At 45.0% G+C, this 21,047-nt stretch overlaps 1 protein-coding gene and 1 pseudogene across 7 annotated transcripts in view; one reads left to right on the top strand and one right to left on the bottom strand.

Annotated features, from left to right (window-relative positions):
- ILDR2 (immunoglobulin like domain containing receptor 2) overlaps positions 1–21,047 on the top strand; it is a 52,655-nt gene that overhangs the window by 4,942 nt on the left and 26,666 nt on the right. For all 7 annotated transcript variants that reach the window (XM_030580957.1, XM_030580939.1, XM_030580927.1 and 4 more), the window contains exons 2-3: positions 9,212–9,544; positions 10,892–11,011. In XM_030580957.1, coding sequence (XP_030436817.1) covers positions 9,212–9,544; positions 10,892–11,011 — 453 coding nt within the window. The remainder of the gene's footprint in view (positions 1–9,211; positions 9,545–10,891; positions 11,012–21,047) is intronic.
- Positions 6,023–6,184, bottom strand: LOC115644662 (annotated as a pseudogene).

The raw sequence follows: 21,047 nt of genomic DNA, 5'->3' as shown, positions 1-21,047 counted from the left end.
TGCCTTCCCCCACTCAGCTGTGCCAAGCATGAGCTAGGTGCAGCTGGGTACTGACCTGTGTACATTTTCTTATCTATTATTCCCAATGGGTTGCATGTGAGTGGTGCTAGCACTGGTGGAAAATGCTAGTGCACTCTAGAGCTCTGTCAGAATAGCAGTCGTGGATGGCCTATTCAGTTCTCAGGCTCCTGGTTGGCACTAACATTTACTGGCAATTCTGAAAGTGGTTTCTGTGATGTAGGGTTGCCAACATTGTGTTTCAGAAACAAGGGACTGTTTTCTTAGCACCCTTACCCCTCCCTCTTCCTGATATTATCATTATTAATAATAATAATTAATAATAAGCACCACTCACCTACATTCATCCAGGGTATTTCTTGCTGCTTTTTGCAACACTCAGAAACTCCCAATCTTGCTGCACAGAGATGAAAAAATAAAGGACATCCGTTGTAATAAGGGACTGTTGGGAACACTACTGTGATGGTGAGCTGAGACCACATAGCAGATGCCATGAAACTACTATAAGATGGTAGTGACTTTCAGTCAGTAATGGGATGGGTGGTATCTGATCCCGTGAGTAGACCTGTATTAATATTTTACTTCAACATATAACTGTGGGTTTGAGGAAGATAACAAAGGAACAGCAGCGTGAAGTAATCAGGAGTGAATGTCACATGATTCTGAGAGTTTAATAAGGTGGGTGAATTATTGATGAGAGGGTGACCCCTGTTGGATCCCTGACTCTTGTAAAAGGCCTGGGATAATCCCAAACATTGCAGGGATTGTTCAACCTTGTGCTGCAGTGCAACCCTCCAGTTAAGTCAAGAGCATGGAGTATCTATGGAGCCACATCAGAGTGAATGGGAAAGATCAAGGAAAGGCCAGGTCTACTGCCATTTGTTAGATCCAGATTAGATTCTAGGCCGAGTGATTTCATAGTGGGGTTCCATGGACTGGGTCTCATGATTTACACAGTTTGTGCCTTCTTCTGCCCACCTTTCCTTCTTTAGCTTGTGAGTTTAGGGGTGATTTGGGTGTGGCTCTCACTTTGTCCATGGAATAGATACAGCAGCAATACATGCTTCCCCACACTACTCCACCAGTGTACCTCAGATCTGGCCTGGAGGGTCACCTCTAGAGCTAAAAGTATTGTTCAGTCTCTATGGCCTATTCAAACTTTGGTCTCTTGCTAACTAACAAGGTTGACAATTATTGCCCATAGTAAGAACACCAGTCCACTGGGGAGCGGATGGGGGCCACAGTTCATTTCTCGTAAGTCACTGTTGTGGAAAAATTACCACATGTTGTGTTTGGATCAGAACAGCCCTAAAGCTCCTTTACAATCCAGCTGCTCTGCTCTAATACAGGAACACAGAAGCTTATATAGATTAAAACCACATCTAGTAAGGCACACTTCCTCATTAATACTTCTTCTTTATTAGGAATACAGCAAAAACAAGCTTTTCCTGTTATTCACAGCTTGTTTTTCTGATGCTTATATTTCTTAAGATTTGCTGTTGTAATTGTGTCACTTGTAATTTTTCTTTTTCTTTCTCCTGCTGCCCTTTGACCATGTACACACAGTCTGACCAGACTTTAGCACGTACATAGTTTTCTTGACCAGAGTTTAGGGCTACTAAATTTTCCTTTACAGTCACGTACCAGCCACCAATCAGATAGCAATGACTTTTGGAAGGTACTTAATTGGACTGGATTCAAACCAGCAATTAAGAGGTGAAAGTCTCTATATAACATTCCAAATCCCTTTAGTTATGTACTCACTGGCTCTCATCTTCTTTACACATAGAATTTTAAGGCCAGAAGGGACCATTGTGCTCATCTAGTCTGATCTGCACATTGCAGGCCACAGAAACTCATCCACCCACTCCTGTAATACACACCTAGCCTGTGGCTGAGTTACTGAAGGCCTCAAATCATGATTTAAAGACGTCAAGTTACAGAGAGTTCACCATTTACACTAGTGCACACCAGTAGGTGACCCATGCCCCAGGATGCAGAGGAAGGTGAAAAAAAACACCAGGGTCTTTGTCAAGCTGACTTGGGAAAAATTCTTCCTAATCCCAAATATGGCCGCAGTTTGACCCTGAACATGTGGGTGACACCCACCAGCCAGATACCTGGAAAAAAATTCTCTGTAGTAACTCAGAGCCCTCCCCATCTAGTGTCTCATCTTCGGCCCTTGAAGATATTTGCTAATAGCAGTTGCAGGCCATATGCCATTGTAAGTAATCTCATTATAATATCCCCTCCATTAACCTATCAAGCTCAGTCTTGAAACCAGTTAAGTTTTTTATCCTCACTGCTCGCCTTGCAAGGCTGTTCGAGAACTTCACTCCTCTGATGATTAGAAACTCTTATCTAATTTCAGACATAAATTTATTGATGGCCAGTTTATATCCATTTGTTCTTGTGCCAACATTGGCCCTTAACTTAAATAATTCCTCTTCCTCCCTGGTGTTTATCCCTCTGATGTATTTGTAGAGAGCAATTATATCTCCCCTCAGCCTTCATTCTGTTAGGCTAAATAAGCCAAGCTCCTTAAGTCTCCCCTCATAAGGTAGGTTTTCCATTCCTCTGAACATCCTAGTAGCTCTTCTCTGTATCAGTTCCAATTTGAATTCATCTTCCTTAAACATTATTCCAGATGATGCCTTATCAGTGCCTTGTATAATGGTAATAATGCTCCTCTATTTCTACTGGAAATACACCCTAATACATTTTAGGCTTACATTAGCCTTTTTCACAGCTCAGAGTTATTCTGTGATCAACCAGTACACCAAGGTCTTTCTCATCATCTGTTGCTTCAAAATGAATCATCCCGTACTTATAGCAAAAATTCTTGTGGTTAGTCCCTAAGTGCGTGATCTTGCACTTTGCACTATTAAATTTCACCCCATTTCTATTACTCAAGTTTTCACGGTTGTTCAAATCTTCTTGCATGATATTCTGGTCCTTCTCTTTGTTGGCAGTACCTACCAACTTTATGCTATTTGCAAATTTTATTTGCACACTCCCACTTTTTGTGCCAAGGTCAGTAATGACAATGTTAAATAAAATTGGTCCCAAGACTGATCTTTGAGGAATTCCACTAGTAACCTCCCTTCAGCCTGACAGTTCACCTTTCAGCATGACTCATTGTAGTCTCCCCTTCAACCAGTTCCTTAACCACCTTTTGATTCTCATATTCATCTGCATCTTCTCCAGTGTAACTAATATTTCCCATGTGGAGCTGTATCAAATGCTTTATTAAAATTCAGGTTATCTTCTCAGAGAAAGAGCTCAGGTTGTCTGGCACTATTTGCCTTTTGTAACACCATGTTGTATATGATCTCAATTAATGTTTACCTCTATGTCCTTAACTACTCTCTCTTTCAACATTTGTTCTAAAACCTTGCACACATTTGAGATCAAACTAACTGGCTTATAATTTCCCAGTTCACTTTCCCCCGTTTCTTAAATATAGGAATTATATTTGCAAACCTCCAGTCATAGGGTATGACAGATTCCTTAAAAATCCTTGCTGTTGAGCTTGCAATTTCATGTGCCAATTCCTTTAATATTGTTGGATGGAGATTATCCAGGCCCTCAGTTTGGTCTCATTAAGCAGTTTGTGTTTGGCTTCCATCTTAGATGTGGTAATTTATACTTCCATATCCTTTTTCCCACTAACCACCCTGCTACTGTCAACAAGCTCCTCGTTAACATTATTAAAAACAGAGGAAAAGTATTTGTTTAAGTGTTAGGACATACTTAGATTGTCTTTAATGTCCATGCCATCCTCAGTGCTTAGCATCCTGCTTCCTCTTTCCTTGTTTTCTTTTTATTTATATGTCTAAAGAACCGTTTACTATTGGTTTGAATTTCCTTTGCAAGATCCCACTCTGCTTGGCTTTTGGCAGTTCTCACATTTTCCCTATACTTTCTGACCTCCAAGAGGTAGCTTTCCTTGCTGATCCATCCCTTCTTCCATTCCTTGTAGGCTTTCTCATAACTTCTTTGAGATGCTTATTTTATCCAGTTTGGTCTGCATTCCTTTCCTACGAATTGTTTCCCTTTGCTTGGGAATGCAGGCTCCAGATAGTTTCTGAATTTTTGACTTAAAACAATTCCAAGCCTCTGCCTCCTTTGCATTCTGATCCTTTAATTGTTCAGTCCAGTCCACTTCCCTAATTCATTCCCTTCATTTTGTAAAGTTTGCCCTTTGAAATTAAGGACCCTAGCTGCAGACTTACTTTTGTTTATCCTTCCATTTAGTTTAAACTGAATTAACTCATGATCACTCAAACCAAGGCTGTCCTCTACAACCAGTTCTTCTATGAGGTCCTCGCTACTTATCGACACCAAATCTAAAATGACATCACCTTTTGTTGGTTTGGTGACTATTTGGTGAAGAAATCTGACGGTTTTAACATACAGGAATACCAGGGCCTTACCATTATTAGTAGCAGTTGTCCTCCAATCTGTACTGGGAAGTTAAAGTCTCCCATAATCACACAATCCTCAGTAGTATTTATTTCATTAAAAATATTAAAGAGGTATCTCTCTATATCCAAATCGGATCCTTGGGATTTGTAGCAGATCCCAAGCACTATCCTAGTGGAGCCCCTGTTTCCTTTCTTCTCCAAAGTGATTGTGACCCAAACAGATTCCATCACTTCTACTTTCTTTATGATCTACCTTGTCATTAATATACAAGGCTACTTCACCACTGTTAGCTTCATTTCTGGCTTTCCTAAACAGCATATACCCTTCAATACCTGTATTGCAGTTATACCGACTGTTCCACCATGTTTCTATTATCCCTATGATTTCCAGTTCCTTCATTTTGTTGCCCTGGCTTCTTGCATTGGTGTACAGTCATCCTAGGTCAGGGATTCTCAGACTGTGAGTCAGGACCCCTCAGGGGGTCGTGAGGTTCTTACATCGGGGGTCATGAGCTGTCAGCCTCCATCCCAAACCCCGCTTTGTCTCCAGCATTTATAATTGTGTTAAATATATTAAAAGTGTTTTTAATTTGTAAGGAGGGGTCACACTCAGAGGCTTTCTATGTGAAAGGGGTCACCAGTACAAAAGTCTGAGAACCATTGTCCTAGCTGTTTCTGCTTGGCTTCACTCAGATTCTCACCCAGGTACAGTCATTTTACTGCCAGTGTCACCTACCTGACAATTGCTGTCAGTGGTATTGTCACTATCTTTCCTCTTGATGTCCATTTCCTTACCCTCTGTTGTTCTTTTCTCCATTGTTGTATCCTCTCTTGATTTTCCTCCTGTTCAATATTAGAATCAGACATGGAGATTACTTGAGCGTCTCCCCCAAATTACTAGTTCAAAGCTCTTTTAATCAGTTGTGCTAACCTCCCAGAAATCTGTTTCCCCGCTACTCAGGCAGAGTCCATCCCATGAGAAACAGTCCTCTGTCCGTGAATGCCTCCCAGTGGTCGAACATCCCATAGCCCTTCTCACAGCACCATTGCCTGAGCCATCTGTTGATCATCATAAACTTTCATCTAATCCACTTTCCTTCTCTCAAAACTCAGGTTCCTGGGTCTCCTGAATTAAAATTTTTACAGAGATTTTCCATGTAGTTCAGAGTCCAAGGACTCCTGATTTCAAACATACATAATCATCTTTCTCTCATATATACAAAGTTATGTAAAACCAAGGAATGCTGGTTCTATGGTTTCATAGCATTAGCCATACTAGATCAGACAATTGGTGGTGTGAGCCTTATAAGTACCTAGACAGACCTCTGTGCATGATCACCTGGTGACCTTAAGAATAAAGTTCATTTTATTCTTTCATCAGTTTGGACTAATCTCCTGTTTTACAATAAATGACTGCTAAATGGACGCAGCCAGGACCCTCTTAAATTCTGCTGATGTATTTGATTTAATCATTGCTTGCAAATGTAAGTGCCTCAGATTACCTTTATATTATGTAATCATTTCCTGTAAATTTTCTTTCATCACTATGAAATTTACGGTCATTACTTGTGTCTATTGCAGATTGCGTAGTACAGGAGTGAGTAAATGCAGTACATAATTTAGAACCCTAGAGGGAGCTTAGAAAGGAATCAGCAGGAAAAGAGGAAAAGTTTTCAACTAGCAATAATCACGCCTCGGATTAACCTCATTGGCTATGATACTGCCCCAAACATAGAAAAATTCAGTCCCTCTCTAATCCTAGTTGTATTAAACTAGATGAAGAGGACACAATCAGTCACTCATAACTAAACCTTTCATCATTTTTAAAGCCTCCATCATGTTTCTTGTTGCCCTTCTCTCTCAACATCTCAGGTTTCTGTACTTCACCCTCATATACGCACATGACGTACTTTCTTTCCTCATGATTCTTTCAAGTTCAGCCACATTTCTTGGAGGTGAGGAAACTTAAACTGGTAGCTGCATCTGGATTATTGCTGCACCATTGATTTATATGAAGTCACCATCATGTTTTCACTTTGTTTTAATGGAACCTAGCAATCGGATATCTTTTTCTGATGGCTACTGCTGAAGCAGAAGCAGCATAATGAGTGAACAGATTCAGATTTTTTAGCAGAAAAAATAACAGGTTTAAAATTCCCAGTTCCACTCTGTGTGTGTGTGTGTGTGTGTGTGTGTGTGTGTGTGTGTGTGTGTGTGTGTGTGTGTGTGTATTAGGGTTTAACTAGAACTAGTGTTTCCATTGCTCCAGCTTCTCCACCTAATGCTACATTGCTCTTTCTGAACATCATCACTGGGCACTGAATCTTAAAGAATATAATAAAGCAAGTGGATAAGAGTGCTTCTGGACTCCTTGTTGTTTTTGTGGATACAGACTAACATGGCTATCCCCTGATACTTGTTGCATGGAAGAGGCCAAGTTGCTCATCATATGCTTCCTGTACACTGTCTGATGGAAACAGAACCCTATACTGTATTGTCCCAGACATTCCCACTCTGTTTTCCCTTACGTGGACCTCCAGAAGGGCATGCGGGTGGTTGGTCAGATGAGAGTTTGCTAAAGCTCTGCTAATCATTTATTAAAGCAGTCCCTGGCTTGCCCAAGCCCTTAATCTCATTAACAGGAAAGTGGGCTATGCAGGGAAAGGACTTTACCATATAGAATTCACTGAAAGTAACTGTGTTTGCTAAGCAAATACTTCATTCACAAGGGAAAGATTTAAATACCCACCATTTCTGCAGAGTCACTGTTTTATCAGCTGAGCTGCAGCAACATGATGGGTCATCTGGTTAGCTAATTTAACACACTGTGTGGGGTGCAGATAGTGTGGAGTCATGCATATTACTTCCTATGGCAGGTTTGTTACAGAGCACTGGGCTGGGGAAGGTATTGAGAATGGGAAATAGGGCCTTTAATCCATAGGTGGCTGGTTCAAATCCAGTCTAAAGCAGAAGTAGTTGCTATTTGTTACTAGATCTCATGGGTTTTGGTGTCCAAGTGAAATAAGTTGTGGGTCTCAGTCCCAGCTCCTAGCAGACAATTATCTCTGTCCCTCAGAACTGGCATTAATAGGCTTCTATGTTGCAATCTCTTCACAATCCAGTGACTGAATTGGTTCTGTACACTGTGCCTTGCTAACTTCTTCAAAAAGAAAAGTCACAACATTAGTCCAAGACTCTCCATTCCTCAGTCCCTTTGCTTCTGCTCTGAATTCTGAGATCTCTGCTTATTTTCTGCTTCTAACCTTTCAAACTGCCTCCTGTGGCTGCATCCCTTCACACCTACTATGTCCCTGGCTGACTCTCCTTTATCTTTAATTGGTCTTTCCTCTGCCTCATTGTCCTCTCCCTTCAGGCACACTCTTGTTTCTCCATCTTAAAGAAACCTTCCTTCATTCTAATATCATTCTATAATTACTACCTTAGCTCCCACCTCCAAGATCTTTGAGTACCCTTGCTGACTTCATTCTTCTCCTCCATATCTCTCCCTTGATTTCTTGCAGTCTGGTTTCTACCCTCTTCACACTGCAAAATGAGCCTTAATTGGGGTCACTAAGGACTACCTTCCAGCTAATTTAACCATTCTGTACCTTAGATCTCATTTCCTCCTACTCACCCTTACACTTCCTGTGTTCATCCCAATGCTTCTCCTCTCTTTGCCTCCTTTTCCCCCAGTCATGGGCACCAGCCATTGCGGGAGGCTAGCCCCCAGCCCCTCCCCTTCTGCCCTTCTCACTTTAAACTACCAAAAAAGAAGGGTGCATCAGCAGTCACACATGTAATTCACTCCCATGTGTCTGCTGTGAGGTCCAATATGTCAGGCGGGGACGCAGCTCTCCTGTCAGCTGGCAGATAAATCGAATGTTAGATACTGAATGACACCTATTTCCATGAAGTGCAAAAGCCTAAGAACTCTAGCCACTATCCTTTGCTCCTCCCACATAGAGAGAATTTGCTTAGTGTCCAGACTGCACTTCAGTTGCAGCAAGAGTTGTATGATCTGGATTCATATCTATTGTGTCTCAGTATGGGTGTGGGACTGTGTTATGCACATTACAAGGAGCCAGATTCTGCTGTGAGTTATGCTGGAGTTAAATTTGGGTAATTCCATTGAAATCAATGGAGTTACTCTGGATTTGCACTGATTTGAGTGAGATCAGAATCTGGCCCACTTACTGAATGTCTTTAGTTCATGGAGTATCCTTATCCATAAAGTACCTAGTCCTTTACAAGTGCCTAATATGCCCGCCCCGCTCATCCACTTTCTTTTTTAATATCAAAACTAAACTCACATAATCCTAATGTTCTCTCGTACTTGGATCTTCCTCAATGGGTGGACAGAAACTGCTTGTAAATTCACCTACAATAATAAAGGCAGTTGTCCAGTTCTGTCCTCATCCTAGTGCGGCTGTTGTTATTATTTGTATAAGCTGTAGTGCCTAGGGACCCCAGTTGTGGTGAGGACCCCATTGTACTAGGCACTGTACAAATACAGAACAAAAATGTGGTTCCTGCCCCAAAGATGTTACATTTGACCCTTGAGCCAAATTCTGGGGGGTCTTATTCCTACTCCCCAAACATCCTTGTTAATATATCTTGAGGGAAATTCCACCCCAGCACCTAAAATCTGATGGTCATTATAAGTCAATGTGAGAATGACACCACTGTAAAACATCTAATCCCACCTGTGCCCAGAGCATGTTGTCCGTACCACTCTGGGGGATGACACCAATGTTTTTGTTTTGTAGCACTTGCTGAGGGACTGCAAGTCACAGTGCCTGAAAAGAAGAAGGTTGCTATGCTGTTTCAGCCTGCCCTGCTTCGCTGCCACTTTTCTACTTCCTCCACCCAGCCAGCTGTGGTGCAATGGAGATTTAAATCCTATTGCCAGGACCGCACGGCAGAAGCTTTGGGTCTGACCCTCTCAGGGATACAAGCGGTGAGCAAAAGGAACCTGGAGTGGGATCCCTACCTGGACTGCGTGGACAGCAGAAGGACGGTCCGTGTCGTAGCCTCCAAGCAGGGATCCGCAGTCACAATAGGAGACTTCTATAAGGAAAGAGATGTCACCATTGTCCATGGTAATGCCCCTCTAGCTGCTTTAGTATTGTTTAGAATCATTCCTTGGCAATTATGAATACTGAAGGCTGTTGGAGATTGTTTAGTTAACTCCACCTGGGGCAAGGGTATTAATTATTATTTTTTGCATAATCCTAGTGCCTGGGGACCCTAGTCATGTACCAGGACCCGATGGTACAAGTTCATTCTTAGACAATGGACTCTATCAACTAAATCTGACCCAGAAAGGGGAGTTTAAACTCATTCCTCCTGGACTTTCAACATGCTCCACAAAAGGGCTCTAATCCTGACCCGGAGGGATTACTTTCTCCTGGGTCAACAGGGGTGTTCTGTTTCCATGTTCATTTAGTTCTGGGCCTCTCCACGCTGCTTCCACCAATGGGCCCAAACACTGACTTGGTGGTGCCAGCTTCTTCTGTGGTAGAGAATGGAGAGTGCAGTCTCCATGGCTGGGCTTTCCCCCTCACGAATCTTCCTATCCTTTGGAACAGACCTCTCCTCCTGCCCTGCCAACATGGAGGAGTAATTCTGCATCTCATGTTCTTTCAACTCTGGGCTTCATCACCTACTCCAATAGGGACCTAAACCCACTCCCGCTTCAAGAGGGAGAAAAGGAAGAGATTTAAGCTGTGTGAAGTCAACTGGTGGGAGCTGAGACTTCCCTTAATCTTTTGCGGGAAGAGGCCATGTGAGACTAGGACTCCTTAATACATGTCATCCTCTCTAATTCAACAAGCCAGCTAGCTGGTAGGGGTTACTAGCTCCTTGCTCCCTGGTGTGGAGGAAACATTCTCACCTCTTGGAGGGGAGGGAATATTTTACTTTGTTTTCTAGTGATGCCTTTGGGAGATGGTTGATGTGTTCCAGAGGAAATAGCATCCAAACCCCGTTTGCCCTGCAGGAGTACTGTCAAAACACTGGGCCATTGCCAGTAGGGAGGGCAAAAGGAAGGAGAGTTAGTGGTTTGCCCAAGGGCTCCATCCTCTGCCTTGCACTGTCTTTGTGGGCCTTGCCTGTGGTGTTTCTCCAACTCCCCATTCAATACCCTTACTGAGCTACATCTGTTTTCAGAGTAATAGGCTTGTGTTACTCTCTTAGGGTCCAATCCCATCTCCCGCTGGAATTAATGGGGAGTTGTATCGGTCCCTTAATCTACAGCTAGAGGCTTGACCTGTCACGCAGCACTAGCTAAGGATGTAATCCCCGCAAACCACCAGGGAACAAAAATCTACTCCCGTCAGTGACAGCTCCCAGGGGGTTGCACTTGGAGTGGGGGCCAGTGTTTTCAACCCTTCACTTCTTGAGGGGGCTGGGGAATGGCCCCACCCTCTGCATTTTTTGTTTTTCAGATGCAGACCTCCATATTGGGAAGCTGATGTGGGGGGACAGTGGGCTCTATTACTGTCTGATCATCACCCCTGACGACTTGGAGGGCAAGAATGAGGAATCAGTGGAGCTGCTGGTTCTGGGTGAGCCATGTTTCACAATTTGCTTCTTTCCCAGTGGAAAGCTCTCATGCTCCGTCTCCTGCTGAGTATGTTTATGTAGTATAATGTGAGGGCAGCATATGTATATATATTACATTGCCTGGGTCTGATTCTCCCCTGCCCCCCACCTTGGGCAGTCATTTGTATGTGGAGAAAGTGGGTGTCAAACACTGCCAAACCAGAACGGGAATATTTCACATCCACATCGTCTCACTTGGCACATGGGCAAGTGGCTACCTAAGGGGCAGGGCAGTGGAGAATCTGGCCCCCATATTTAAGATTTAAAGTGATAAAATGCTAGCAAATAAAAAATATGAGATTGTGTCTTTTTAAAATACACATTAAATAGATCCCAAATGCACTGTTTTTTGCTGCACTGAGATCTGTAATGGGGGTGGGCAGCCCCTAATGTTCTCCCAGGTTGTCTGGAAGCTCATCCCTGAAGAAGAATTGAGAGGGCACCAGTTTTTGCTATAAGGACTTGTCTATATGGGAGATTTTTCCAGTTATACCAATATAATTATATCACTATAGTTCAACTTCTGTAGTTACACTTGGTACACTTCCTCATGTGGACACATTTATTCTGGAATAAAAATGGGCTTTTCTGGTTTAACTGAAACTGTTTCCAAAGCAACATATTGGGGAAAGGCCCCTGTCTGATAGACAGCCAGCCAGCCTAGTGATCAGGCAGTGGCTCTGTGGTTCTTTCTGGCCCGATCGTTCTACAGCAGGCCCCATCTAGGAAGGCCACTCATCCAGTTTTATACTGGACAGTCCTCTTTTTGGCTGGTTTGTCCTCTGTTCAATACTGGGACAATACCGGAGTTGTTTTTGTCTGGTATTGGACAAGGGACTCTATTTTGAAGAGCATGCCACTCCGCTCGCAGCAGCACAGGGCGCTCTTCTGAATAGAGTCCCCTGTGCAGTGTGACCTCTCACGCACCATGTGTACAAGGTCACGCAAGCAAGGGTGGACCCACACCATTCCCGGAAGCACCAGAATGTCTGGTATTCCAGGAACATGTGAATTCATAGGCGCCGACTTCCCGTCTGCCCGTGGGTATTCGGCTCCCCGGCCCCATCCCTGCACCGCCTCTTACTGCTCCAGCACCGCCCTCGCCCCACCCCCATTCCACCCCTTCCCCAAAGTCCCACCCCCCCGCCTTTTCCCACCCCAGCCCTGCCCCCTTCCTGCTCCCATTCCACTCCCTTCCCCCAAGTCCTCACCCCTGCCCTCCCTCTTCTCCGTCTCCTCCCCTGAGCACATCGCGTCCCTGCTCCTTCCCCTCCCTCCTGGAAAGTCCTAAGTGCTGCCAAACAGCTGTTAGGCAGCTGGGGCGGGGAGCGCTGGGAGGAAGTGGGAGGAGTGGGGATGTGGCGCACCAGGGAGAAGTAAGTGAAGAGGGGGAGCTTGGCTGCCGGTGGGTATGGAGCACCCGCTAATTTTTTCCCAGGGGGCTCCAGCCCCTACACACCCACGGAGTCGGCACCTGTGTGTGAGTGGCCACGTTAGCCCCAATTGGGTCATATGTGGCAGGTCTCAATCTCTCTCCGGAAAGTCCCTTCCACTCCCCTTAGAGTTTTGTCATCTGAGAGGTGCAGAGGTGCCAGGTAAGGAGACCTGGCCCATCCACTCCACCAGGTCCTGACTCAAGAGAGGCATTACAGTGTCCAGACCACTGTTTGGTCCATGTCCAGATATACTCCACACAGGTCACTTCTGCTTAGTCTGCCAGTGGAACATTGCCCAGTTCTTCAAAGCCTCTTGTGAGTTTTCAACTCCCAAAGAGAAGGGGGGCCTGGATCACTGCTCCCAGAGTGCCCTTAACGGTGCTGGAGCCATTCATCTCATAGCTCCAGGCATCAGTCTCACTTCCTGATACAGCCTGTATCCATAGGCAGTAGGTTATATTCTTTTTTGGTGCCCGAGCTCCAGCAATATTCAGGGCTGGGGGCTCTGCTCCACCAATATTTGGAGCTGGGTCTCTCCCCTGGCCCTACCTCGAGCGGGCCCCGGCCCCCGTGGGTCTCCTCCCTGTCCCGCCACTTCCCTGTCTGGAAGAAATTGGCTCACGCATCTCCCGTGCCTGCTTGTGCTGCCCGTGTAGCACATTCCACCTAATCCTCTGCCTCAGCCCTGAGCCCCCTCCTGCATCATGAACCTCTCAGCCCCAGCCAGATCCCTCATCCCCCTGCACCCTAATCCTCTGCCCCAGCCCTGAGCCCCCTCCTGCATCATGAACCCCTCATCCTCAGTCCCAGCCGGAGCCCTCATCCCCCCACACCCTAATCCTCTGCCCCAGCCCTGAGCCCCCTCCTGCATCATGAACCCCTCATCCTCAGCCCCAACCCTCATCCCCCTGCACCCTAATCCTCTGCCTCAGCCCTGAGCCCCATCCCACACTCCAAACCCCTGACCCTCAGCCCCACACCCTCACCCTGCTCCCCTTCCTATCCTCAAAATCCTTCCCAGAGCGTGCACCCCCTCACCCTTCCCACATACCCCTCCTGCCCCCAAACTCCCTCTGAGAGCCTGCACCCACTCCCTCTTCCCACACACCTCTTCCTGCCCTCAAACTCTCTCCCAAAGCCTGCACCCTCTCCCTTTGCACCCCCTCCCACCTCCAAACTCCATCCCAGAGCCTGCACCTCTCACCTCCTCCTGCACACCCACCCCCTGCCCCAGCCCAGAACCTGCACCCAGCTCCCAAATTCCATTCCAGAATCTGCACCCTGGACCCCTCCTGCACCCTAATCCCCAGCCCAGGACCTGCACCCCAGACCTCCCCCCAACGCCCCTCCCAGAGCCTTAGGCAGGTGGGGGGCGGAGTTTGGTGGGGCGGGTTCTGGGCACCACCAAAATTTCTACAAACCTGCCACCCATGCCTGTATCTCCTTTCTCTGGGCCACCCACGTCCTTTTAAACTATCTGTCCCCCTGGAGCATGCCCTACAGCTGCTGAGGGGTGGGGCCTCTCTAGCCCAGTACTATCCTATCCTTTCCCCTGGTTTAGTAAACTCCAGCATAGTCACTCTTGTACCTTAATAAGAATGTCCACATGGGGGTTTATACCAGTATAATCAAGGAAAACAATATTTTAAACATCAGCCCAAACCAACTTTTTTCTCTTAAAGCGTGAGCCATAGTTTGCCTAAATTAATCCCCTAGAAATACATCAGCCCAAACCAACTTTTTTCTCTTAAAGCATGAGCCACAGTTTGCCTAAATTAATCCCCTAGAAATCAGAAGTTAAAACCTGAAATCAGAGAAGTGGCAGGTGATGAGGGCATAGTCCCTCTGGAGAAATATTACCTTCCTTAATATGTATGTTGTATATTGATATATTGCTACTGTGGTGAAGGTCATATTAAAACACATGGATAGATAACTTGTGTAGAGGCTGTACATGCACACACTAGAACATATATGTTGGCCTGCTGGGTCAGATGAGTATTTAGATGACATCTAAAAAGAGGACAGTGTAGCAAGTGATAGTGCTGGAGGAAAAATACTCAACCAATATGGAAGATAAGCATAGTGATGTATTTTAATGCACGCCAAAGCCCACCTACAGACATGAGGTGGACAGTGGGCTCTTGGGCAAGGGATATCAGCATTAACCACTGGCACATCCATGTCCAGTTCCATGGCACTATCATGCACCATGTACTTGACACAAGCCAGAACCCCAGATCTGAACACTTCTGAACTTTGGTCTGTTCTAAATCAGGGGTAGGCAACCTATGGCATGTGTGCTGAAGGCAGTACACGAGCTGATTTTCAGTGGCACTCACACTGCCCAGGTCCTGGCCACCGGTCCGGAGGGCTCTGCATTTTAATTTAATTTAAAATGAAGCTTCATAAATATTTTTAAAACCTTATTTGTTTTACATACAACAATAGTTTAGTTATATATTATAGATTTATAGAAAGAGACCTTCTAAAAACGTTAAAGTGTATTACCGGCACTCGAAACCTTAAATTAGAGTGAATAAATGAAGACTTGGCACACCACTTCTGAAAGGTTGCCGACCCCTGCTAAAAATCCAGGTCTGGATCCAGACTTTTCAGTTTAGGCCCATCTATGCCAGATACTAGCCATGGGTGTTATTATGTGATGCCAACATGGATATTGTTACGTGGTATTTAACTGTGCCTCATCCTCACACCCCAAAGGCACCTAGCTGGCCACCAAATCTCAGTATCATAATAAATAATAATAATAATAATATAATTAAGAATACCTAGCTCTGATATTGCACTTTTCATCAGTAGATCTCAAAGCACTTTGCCAAGGAGGTCAGTTTCATTAGTCCCATTTTACAAATGAGGAAACTGAGGCACAGAGAGGGGAAGTGACTTGCCCAAGGTCACACAGCAGGACTGTGGCAGAGCCTAGAATAAAACCCAGTCTCCTGAGTCCAAGTCCAGTGGTCTATCCACCTGGTTGCACTGTTTTTCAGATACCATGGTGAAGCAGTGTGCTACCATGGAGACAGGAGAAGGCTAAATAAATGGATGTTGCTTCAAATCTTGGGACCTGTGTATAAAAGATTATATGGGGAAAAGAGCCTTGTCCTGCTGTACTGTCTGTCAGGGGTGCCTGTGTGCCCCAGGCTGGCAGTAGTGTTCCACAGTGAGAGTCAAGAACTCCTCTGCCTAGTGACTATAGTTCCCAACAGTGGGTAGCGGAACCTTGGCCCACCCTACTCCACTGGTTCTGACCCAGTGTCTTTCAAAGCCATAGGCCATATATATGGCCTAGGGTCTGGTATCATTATGTGCTCCCTGGGTCATTTCCTACCACTGTTTCCTGAACCACCGTCAGTGTCACAACTCTGTCTCGGGATCCCTTCTGGCTTTCTCCCAGGTTCATCTCTGGGGCCCCTTCCCCTGTTGGCAGCAAGTCATTGTCCTCAGTTCCTGCGGTCAGTGGGCTTGGCTAGGAGGCCCGGTTCTGGCAGCTTCTTGGCAGAATGCCGCTGCAGCCAACTGCTGTCCTCCTTGGTCAGCCCAGACTAGGCTGAGCTGCTCCCTTTTGAATGCTCCCGTCACTGGGGGCATGCCTAAGGGGGCTGACTTCTTGCGTCCAGACTAGCTGCTTAACCCTCAGCTCACCAGTGCGGAGTTAATACATCCTGTCACACTGCCCTAGTCCTTTGTGCTTTTACTGGGAAGGAACTTGCAGCTCGGGCAGCTTGTTTCCTGTAGCTGCACTTTGTCTGTTTGTGTGCAGCACTTGCACATCAGGAGAGTGCACTTCAATGGGTTCTCCAAGAGCATGAGAGCAGTCTTGTTCTGGGTGTACTTTGGTCTGCTTCGTAGGCTGGTTGGAGCAGCTTGCATTCACCTCCTCTCCTGGGTGTTGGTCATCAGACAGAATGATCAAGCCCGTTAGTTATATGTATCAGTGACACCCCAATTATCTTCCCTTCTCCCTGTCTCCTTGTCCTTCCAGGTCTTCTTATTCTTTTTCCTGTCTCTCTTTCTCTTGCTCTCAATATGGTGGTGACTGAAAGCAAGACAGTGCCCTTTGATGCAGGAGATAGGCAGCTAGCAATAAAGAAATACCATTTTTTAATATTCTGGAACTCTCTGGGATATTCTGATTCCATCCCACTTCTCTTATGGATATTAGTGAATTGCAAGGACAGACTGAATATAAATGTAGATTTGAGAACTTCTGCAGTCTTAGGGGATGCTCAATGAGATATTTTTGTTTGCTGTTTGCTGATCAGATGAAAGGCTGACTCCCTATTGGGAGCAGCTGAAACAGTAAAGAGATAATGTCTGAGAGAGTTTGAGTTTCCTGTCATGCACAGGATCTACTCCCTATTGACATTTCCTTTTAAAGTACACTGTACATTGTTTATTTTGGGGGTCACTGCATCTTTTAAAACATTGGTTGGAGGTTGTGAGTGGAGCAGGAGTTCTACCTCTTTATCATATCAATCGATGAAACTGGAAATTGGGGAGGGCAGAATAAGAGAGGAAACCAATGAGTGCTTAAGAGGAAATAGGAGAAATTTCTCAGATTTGAAACTCAGAAGTAGGAAGTATGCAGGTTAAAGGGAGGATGCTGCTTGACAAGATAATTTGACATCAATAACAACTTGGAAGATTTGGGAGGCGGCAAAAATACAGTGATATTTACATAGTTAAGGGCAGAAGGTCCCAAACTTTGCCCAAACAAGGACTTCATTAGCAACCTCAGGAGCTCAGGAGCTTCTTCTACTATAATTTGAATAAAATGGGGTAGGTTGCAACTGCGCATATCTTTATATGGACATACAGCCTATGGAGACTGCAGCTTGCAGCTGCAATTTTCCATCTTGATCTGAGCAGCCAGGCTGGGATTTTTAATGTGTCTGGAGCACACTTCCATACTTCCAAAGATAAGAGTCATTCCTGGTTGCACTGTAGAATTCCACTGGCTGTTCTCACTTTGATCCCAATTCAGCAAAGCATTTAAGCATGTGCTTAAATCCATCCCCTGTTCAGCAAAGCCAGTGGGATTTAAGCATATGCCTAAAGTTCAGCAAAGCACTTATGGGCATGGACTGCTGAATCAGGGCCTTTATCTACCCCTGTCTTAAGGGATCAGTGGGGAAAAAGTGTTTTGCTATAGAGGCAGGAATGAGATTGGGAGCAAGTGAACCCACTCTAGAATAAGGACAGGATGCTATTCAAAGAGTATTAATACAAATTATTATTAAATATTTGTATTATGATAGCACCTAGAATCAGAGATCAGAGTCCCACTGTTCCAGACACTGTACGTACTGCAGTGTCAGAGCTAATATAGTGCCTTGCAATGACATCTTGGGGTTTTGGTGATGCTAGTTTAATTCATGTTCTTTCCTTGGAGATCAAGACCCTTTAGCTAGGCTGGGTGACTTCTGTAGCTCCAACTCATTGTCTCTATTAAACATACAGAATGTACTACACTTGTAATAAAATAATTATTATTTATAGCTCTTTTCATCTGAGGACCTCAAAGCTCTTTACCCAGGTTATTAAATATGATCCCCATTTCACAGCTGGGGAAATTTAGGCACAGATTAAGTTAGGTTGACTAGCTCTCAGACATACAGTGAGTTTCTAGAAGAGACAGGAGTAGAGCCCAGGAATCCTAAGTGGTAATCTGGTGCGCTAGCTAATGGACCACACTGCTTTGCTAAACAACTGTTGACATCTTTTATTCTCTGTTCCATTTGGCAGGTCAATTAACAACATGAATTACACAATTATCAGATAGTATTTTATTAATGAATCTCCTAGAAGCCTAGACTTCTCCAGTCATTACTTTTTAAATTAAACAATTAGCATATGAGGTTTCCTTAATCCCATGTTAGTAAGCAAACATTTAAAGTTGATAAATTAAAATTTGGTAATTTTACCTGTCAAAATTCATTAAGCCTAAAAATCAAATTCTTCCTAGCCAAATACACACAGAGAGGCATAGTTGTAGATATATATACCTTCTTGTATACTTACACACATTGTAATAATAGCTACCTACCTGTCTAATGTATTGGTTGTGTAAATCAATGCATGCTGCTGTGTGTGTGAGGTTGGACCTTTGTGCTATGTTCTTAGTCAATAAGGTGACTTATTTTACTTGATATAAGCAGTGCCAGCTTTAGTCTTTTCTGCCCCAAGAGAGATTGAGCCCACATCAGCTTCTATAATCCAGAGATGGGAGAGTTCATGGCGGGAAATTGCCCTGACAGGATGACAGCTGTATCATTTCATTCCATTGAAGAGCTGCCAGTAACATCCCAGCTTACTTGTCCACAGTAGTTGGCAGATGTGTTAGTGTCACTGGCATGCGCAGGAGGCTAGAGGCCCAGGAAGGCCCACAAGCAGCTTTATAACCAAGACTTTTTACCTGTAGCTCTGCCTGGGCCAGAGAACCATAAAGTGGGCAGGAGCAAGGAGTAATTATTTTACAAAGGACAAGACAAATGAGACCAGTTTGTACTCGCATCTGTGAGTGCCGTGGTGCCAGGAGAGAGCACCAAGAGTGTCCTCTCCTGCTAAACTCCTGTGTGATGTAGCTTTTCCATCTATCCTTCTGCTGCGCACCCATGCCTCTCTCTTGAAACCTTGTCCAACGCCCCCTTCACCCTCCAGGTACTTATTTCATGCCATTTAGAAATGCTACTTGTTGCCAAGGATTCCTCCCCCCTTCCTTCTTATTTGCCAGCCCCAGCCACGTGCTGCTAACAAAGGAGAATGGCACGATTAAAAGGCCTCAGCTACTAAGGTTTCCATGGCAACAGCCTTCTTGGAGGTCTTTGTTGCCAGCTAAAGCTTTGATCTCCAAGAACTGGCTGCCTCTGTTTCTCCCTCCGACTGACAAACAGAGAAAAGAGGGATGGGAAAAAAGAAAATATTACCGCTCGCAGAGGGAGCAAGGAGGAACTCATTACAAGGCCACACTCTCCCAATAAATCTCCCAGCAGCTGCCTTGGAAGAGCCTCCGATTTATGAGAGCCACGCTTTCTCCACTCTGCTTTCTGATGCCCCTACTGGGTCAGTCTCCAAGTGCCAGGGCCCCTTAAGTGTAACACAGGTTGACGACAATAGCATGTTCGTCTGCTACTGGGAAGGAAATAGCTGTCTGTGCCCCTACTGCCCTCTGCTGCTGCAGGGGAATGGACCAGAGCATCAATCCCCCCAAAGGGAACATATTGTCACTCACTTCCATCCCTGACTCCTCCTGCTCTTTGATGTACTTACCCTGTGTTCCCTCATTATTTTCTCCAACTCTGTTTTTTTTTTTTTTTTTACTCTCTTTTCTGTAGACCCCATTCCATTCAGCTATTTGTCTCCTCTGGCTCCAGGTCAGATCTAAGTTCTTGCTCCCCTCCTTCTGGGCGTATCGTCTACCCTGTATATTAAGTTCTTAAGTTCTTTTGTTTTCTCTCTCCCTCCTACCTCTTTCCTTCCCTTTTACTTCTCCACCTTCCAGGTCTGCTCTGCTTTCTCTTGATTTATCTCCATTTCCAATTTTCCTCTCCCTCCCCAGTCCTTCTACACCAGAGCCTGTCTATAGGCCTAAAGATCCTACTCCCACTTGGTGATGGCCCTTGCTGTGCTTGTGCTGCCACTCTAGTCTTTGTGCCTCTCAGCTGCAGTTGAGTGGCCATAACTTCCGCTTGTGCCTGAGAGGCAGCAGGTGCATATTAGGGGAACAATTGAGAGGCAGCTGCTGGAGTTGCTTGTGTGGAAAGCATAATCAGCAGTGCGACAGGAATAGAGACAGTGCCAACACGTCCCAGATTTTTATTGACACAAGGACAAACTTCTATTTTGAATAAAACCATCCGGGACAATCCTGGAAAATTGGGCTATCTAGACATAGAGGTGTCTGCTGGGATTCACTGAGGGGTGTTAGCATAAGAAGTTACAGTCCTTGTGGATACAGACACATTTACGGAAGACACATTGAAACTAGACAGCCATTTCAGTCCATTTATCAAAATGCCCATAGTCGCTTTCCGAGACAGGCCAAGCAATAATAAATAGGCAACAAAATAGGATGACCTCTTATCAGGGTATTTGAATAAACTGTTTTCTCCTTGACAGCTCTTTTCTAGCCCCCACTCTCCCTCTTCCAAGCTTACTTTTAAAAAAATGAGTTTGGTGCCAATGGAAGGAGCTAGAGTGATATGGAGCGCTGGCGTTTATTCACGGGACAGGGACAGTGAGCTTTCTCCTCACTGACCTGGGTCAGACTGATCACCTAGTCTAGGGGGGGCAGAGGGGAGTACAGCTCTGTGACCTATTCAGTCCTTGAATTTCCTATTAAGACTTCAGAGCATGGGAGCAGCAGGCAGCTAATCCCATTTGGGGTGGCCTGCTAGCGGGTCTGTTCCCTAGGAACTAGGCTGATGCCCCCAATTCATTTCATGCATGACACTTTTTGTCAATACCATTCTGGGCCTGAATCAAGCTAAACCTAGAGGTGAAAGAATGTTATACCTCACTCCCTGCCCCCTTGAGCCAT

The sequence above is a fragment of the Gopherus evgoodei genome, chromosome 1 (genome assembly GCF_007399415.2).
Source record: "Gopherus evgoodei ecotype Sinaloan lineage chromosome 1, rGopEvg1_v1.p, whole genome shotgun sequence".
In the NCBI taxonomy this organism is placed as follows: Eukaryota; Metazoa; Chordata; order Testudines; family Testudinidae; genus Gopherus; species Gopherus evgoodei.
Note: the sequence above shows the minus strand (reverse complement) of the source record. Positions and strands in the feature narration are given on the sequence as shown.